This window comes from Merops nubicus, unplaced genomic scaffold (genome assembly GCF_000691845.1).
Source record: "Merops nubicus isolate BGI_N331 unplaced genomic scaffold, ASM69184v1 scaffold859, whole genome shotgun sequence".
Taxonomy (NCBI): domain Eukaryota; kingdom Metazoa; phylum Chordata; class Aves; order Coraciiformes; family Meropidae; genus Merops; species Merops nubicus.
In genome coordinates, this window is record NW_008632792.1 from 1 (window position 1) to 3979 (window position 3979).

Here is a 3979-nt window from a genome sequence, read left to right on the forward strand (position 1 = left end):
GGAATCCCAACAAGCTTATAAAAATAAAGGTAATCGCCACATTTTCCATCTAATTCACTGCAAATAACTTTGTTAATGGCAAACAAGCATGCTAGAGTAAGAGTTATGCCTATCATTTTTCATCTTGCTTGTTTCAGAGAATCATAGTGGTCATCAAATCATAGAGTCATTAAGGTTGGAAAAGACCTCTAAGGTCATCACGTCCAACCATCAACCTAACACTACCAAGACCATTAAACCATATCCTGAAGTACCACATTACACATTTTTTGAACCCTTTCAGGGATGGTGACTTCACCACCTCCCTACGTAGCCTGGTCCAACACCTCACCACTCTGTTAGGAAAGAAATTTTTCCTAATAAATTTAAACTTCCCAGGTGCAACTTAAGCCCATTTCCTCCCATCCTATCACTAGTTATTTGGGAGAAGAGACCAACACACACCTTACTCCAGCCTCCTTTCAAGGAGTTGTAGAGCACAATAAGGTCTCCCCTGAGCCTCACCCCAGGTCCCTCATCCGCTCCTCCTAAGACATGTTCCCCAGCTTTGCTGCCCTTCTCTGGACCCACTCCAGCACCAAAATGTCTTTCTTATACTGTGGTGCCCAAAATTAAACTGAGTACTCAATCTGGGGCCTCCCCAGTGCCAAGCCCAGGGGCACAATCAGTTCCCTACTCCTGCTGGACACACTAGTTTTGATTAAGGCCTGGATGCTGATGGCCTTCTTGGTCAACACTGACTGAAAAAATCTTAATGGAAATGGTTTATAAATAAGCTTTAAAGACATTGTAATTGTTTAAAATACTTTGTAACAGGTACATTCATCACGTGTGAGTAGTCTGCAGTTAAATAAACAGTGATGGTTTAGGTGCTAGGCAACAAAATGTGAATTTTAGTTAAACAGCTAAAATACACGGAAAAGGTCTGTACTTGCTGTCCATCTGATTGAGTTGCTAGGTCTTTAGTCTTCCAGACATCAGCAGGCATGATTTAGGCATTGCATTCATAGGCTGGTTGTAGTAGTAAGCATTTGACATAGCACTACATTAAAGAAAAAAATACTTTACATAGATAACTACCTTTTGAAAGGTCAGCTGAATTCCTCTGGTGTTTCAGCAGTTTGTGGTTGTTCCCTGGTTGTTTTGTTGCTGTTCGAATTACAGAATTTCCTGTCTTCCACTGTTTCTTAGAGGAACATAGATGTTTGTCCTGAGTGTGGAAACTTGAAACAGAAACACGTCCTGTGTGGCTATTGCTATGCAAAGGTCCAAGCAGAAACCCGCCTGATACAGAAGGAAATGCAGAAGAAGGAAGGAGGCCCCTTCAGTGCTCCGACTGTAGAGACTGTTGTCCTTTACGAGGGAGAGGAGCCCACAGAGAAGGATGAAGGCAAACGGATCATCGAAAGAGCCAGGAAGCGTCCGTCTTGGTTTGTTCAAAACTGACACTCCAGGGGGAATGCAAAGAAAAGCGGCTGCCACAGCAAGGAGGAGCACAAATGTTTTAAAAATGTTTTCCTCATTTTATTCGCTCAATGCTGATACAGAAAACTGAGGAACTTTGGGGAATCCTGCTTGCATTGTGTGCCATGCCATAGGATTTTCCAGCCTGGTGTTTCTGTGGAATGCAGCGAGAAATGCTCCTCAGTGATCTGTCACAGCAGCAAACAATTAAAGAGAAATCAGAGTCTACCTTGGGTTTGGATATCTGTGTACTGTACCCTGAATCATTTCTGCGCCAATGTCCAAGCTGGTTTGGTAAATTACTTTTTTTTTTTAACAAAGGGAAAACATTCAAAGATGTAAAATACAGTACGTTAAGTTTCCCAGGGAAAACTGCTATGTGGTTTTGGCAGCTGTGCTTTTGGAGGGAGTTGTGGGGGGGAAGAAATCCAATGTTGATTAGATACACACTATACTTCCAAGGAAAGATACAGTTTGCAGATTATTTCCATGGCTCTTTACAGAATCTGCCTGGGTCTCTCCAGCATGCTACTCTCTGAGATATTTGGGATATTCCTGGTTTTGAGCAAAAGAGTGGTTGCCATGTAGTATTTGCACTTTTTCTGTACCAGACTGCAGGTTAAGTGTTTTCTTGCTGTTGTCAGTACACAAAATAATTTTCTGTCCTAAAGGGATACGGAAAGCTTTTTTCCCCCCCACTAAGTGCACTTGTTTTCCTTACTGATACAACAAATTGAAATACAATGACTGGAAAGCATTACAGTGCCTCCCTCCACTGCCTTCAGAGCAGTTTTTAGCACCTCTCTGTCTTGCCAGAGGCTAGTGCCTGTTGGGGGATGTGACACACCCACTCGATGCCGGGCTCCTTGGCCCAGGTGTCCATGAGGCTGTTACAGGAATGAGTCCTGTCATCTGACTGTTCTTTCTGGGTTCCCGTGTCCCCAGAGGCCGCTTCCCCCATTGTGAGCACATGGTGCTTCCCATGGCGGGGCTGTGGCAGCTGTCATTGCATTGGAGGTGTTCCACTGTTAGTCTCCATTCACCCTTAGACTTTCCCCGTGGCCATATGGGGCTGTTGAAGGGTCACACCGTGGCTCTTCAGTTGACAAACCAGCTGCTGGAGTGAGCCAGCCATGCACCCACCATTTGTCCCTGGCTGACTTTCCAGGACATGACAGCTGGTGAGTTGGCTTGTGATGGTGGTGCGCTTCCTGGGAACTTTCACCCCGTGGGTGGGTGTGCTGGACTGCATCTGGATCTGTAAGTAACTGGCCAACATTCAGAGCACTACAAATCACCTCCAGCACAGCTAGTTCCCTTAGCTATGGGAGACCTTTCTCCTGCTGCTTTCAGTTGCTTGGCCTCCTTCCCCCCCAGTGACAAACTACCAGCCCCGTGACCCCAGCAGCAGAGCAGCCAGGTGATAATGCGCTCACTGGATGACGCCCCAAATCCTTCTGCATGTCTTGCCGCTCACTCGGGGACAGGGATCAGGATCCCTTTGGGCTCCTCATCTTGTTCTCTTGATGACTGCCTCATCACCATCCACTGCAAAGCCAACTGGTCTTTTCACAGATTTCCTTTCCTGTACTGAGGCAACTGATACCAGCAGAGGCTGGTTCTCTTGTTCAGCTGCGGCCCCTGCCACAGGGGTTTGAGTGGCCAGAGCGCTGGTCGCAGGGGCTGGGAGAGCTGCAGTGCCTGCCAGTCTGTTTTTAGGCTCAGAGGCCTTCTCAGCTGCTGAGCTCCAAGCTGGCGCTGGAGGCTGTGAGGAGAAGCAGAAAGGTCGAGGGCACGGGCCCTTGCACCTCCTGCCTTGGCAGCTGCCCAGAAGGACACCAGCCTGAAGGGCACGTGGACCCCGATTCTGAGCATCTTGCCCTGGAACCCATCTGCATCCTGGCAGAGCAGGCACCGGAGCTGGGTGAAGCCGTCCCGCAGAGCCTGCCCCTGCAGGAGAAACATCAGGGGCAGGAGTGAGGCCCTGGTGCTGCTGAGCCCCTGCTGTGGCCTAGGGTCAAGGGAAGGGCTCCCACCTGGATGCACACCCGGTGGAACCAGGCATGTTTACACGCCAGGCGGACAAGGGTTCCATAGGTCTTGGTGTCATCGAACTCCTCCAGGCAGATGATGCAGCTGGTGGTCCCCTCCTGGGCTGCCTCCACCAATTGTTCCGGGAGGCTGTCCCTGCAGAAGGCCTTGGGGAAGAGGAGAGGGCGGCGTTAGATGACAAGTTCTGGGTCCTTCCCTGGGGGTGGGGAGGAGGGGAGAGGAGGTACCTGTACGGTGGGAAGTACTGTGTGACGCAGCCCCTGGCTGTGGCACAGGGGAGGTGGAAGCTGCGTTCACAGCCCACCTCCCAGCAGGTGGTGGTGGCCCCACTCCTCCTGCAGACGAAGCAGTCCTGGAAAGGGCAGAGCAGCCGCCATCAGCGGCAACCTCAGGGCTCTGCAGCCAGCCCCAGGGCTCCGGACAGGGCGCAGGAAGTGGCGGGCGCCGGGCGGCACCGCCACGG

The 3979-nt window shown here is 50.1% G+C and overlaps 1 protein-coding gene across 1 annotated transcript; it reads left to right on the top strand.

The window, feature by feature from the left end:
• Window positions 1-5: 5 nt before the first annotated feature.
• Window positions 6-1446, top strand: MRPL32 (mitochondrial ribosomal protein L32; the record flags this gene model as incomplete). Its single annotated transcript, XM_008947990.1, has 2 exons — window positions 6-29; window positions 1192-1446. Coding segments are annotated over 2 exons (279 nt in total), but the record flags the coding sequence as incomplete, so codon positions are not given.
• Between the last annotated feature and the right edge of the window lie 2533 nt (window positions 1447-3979).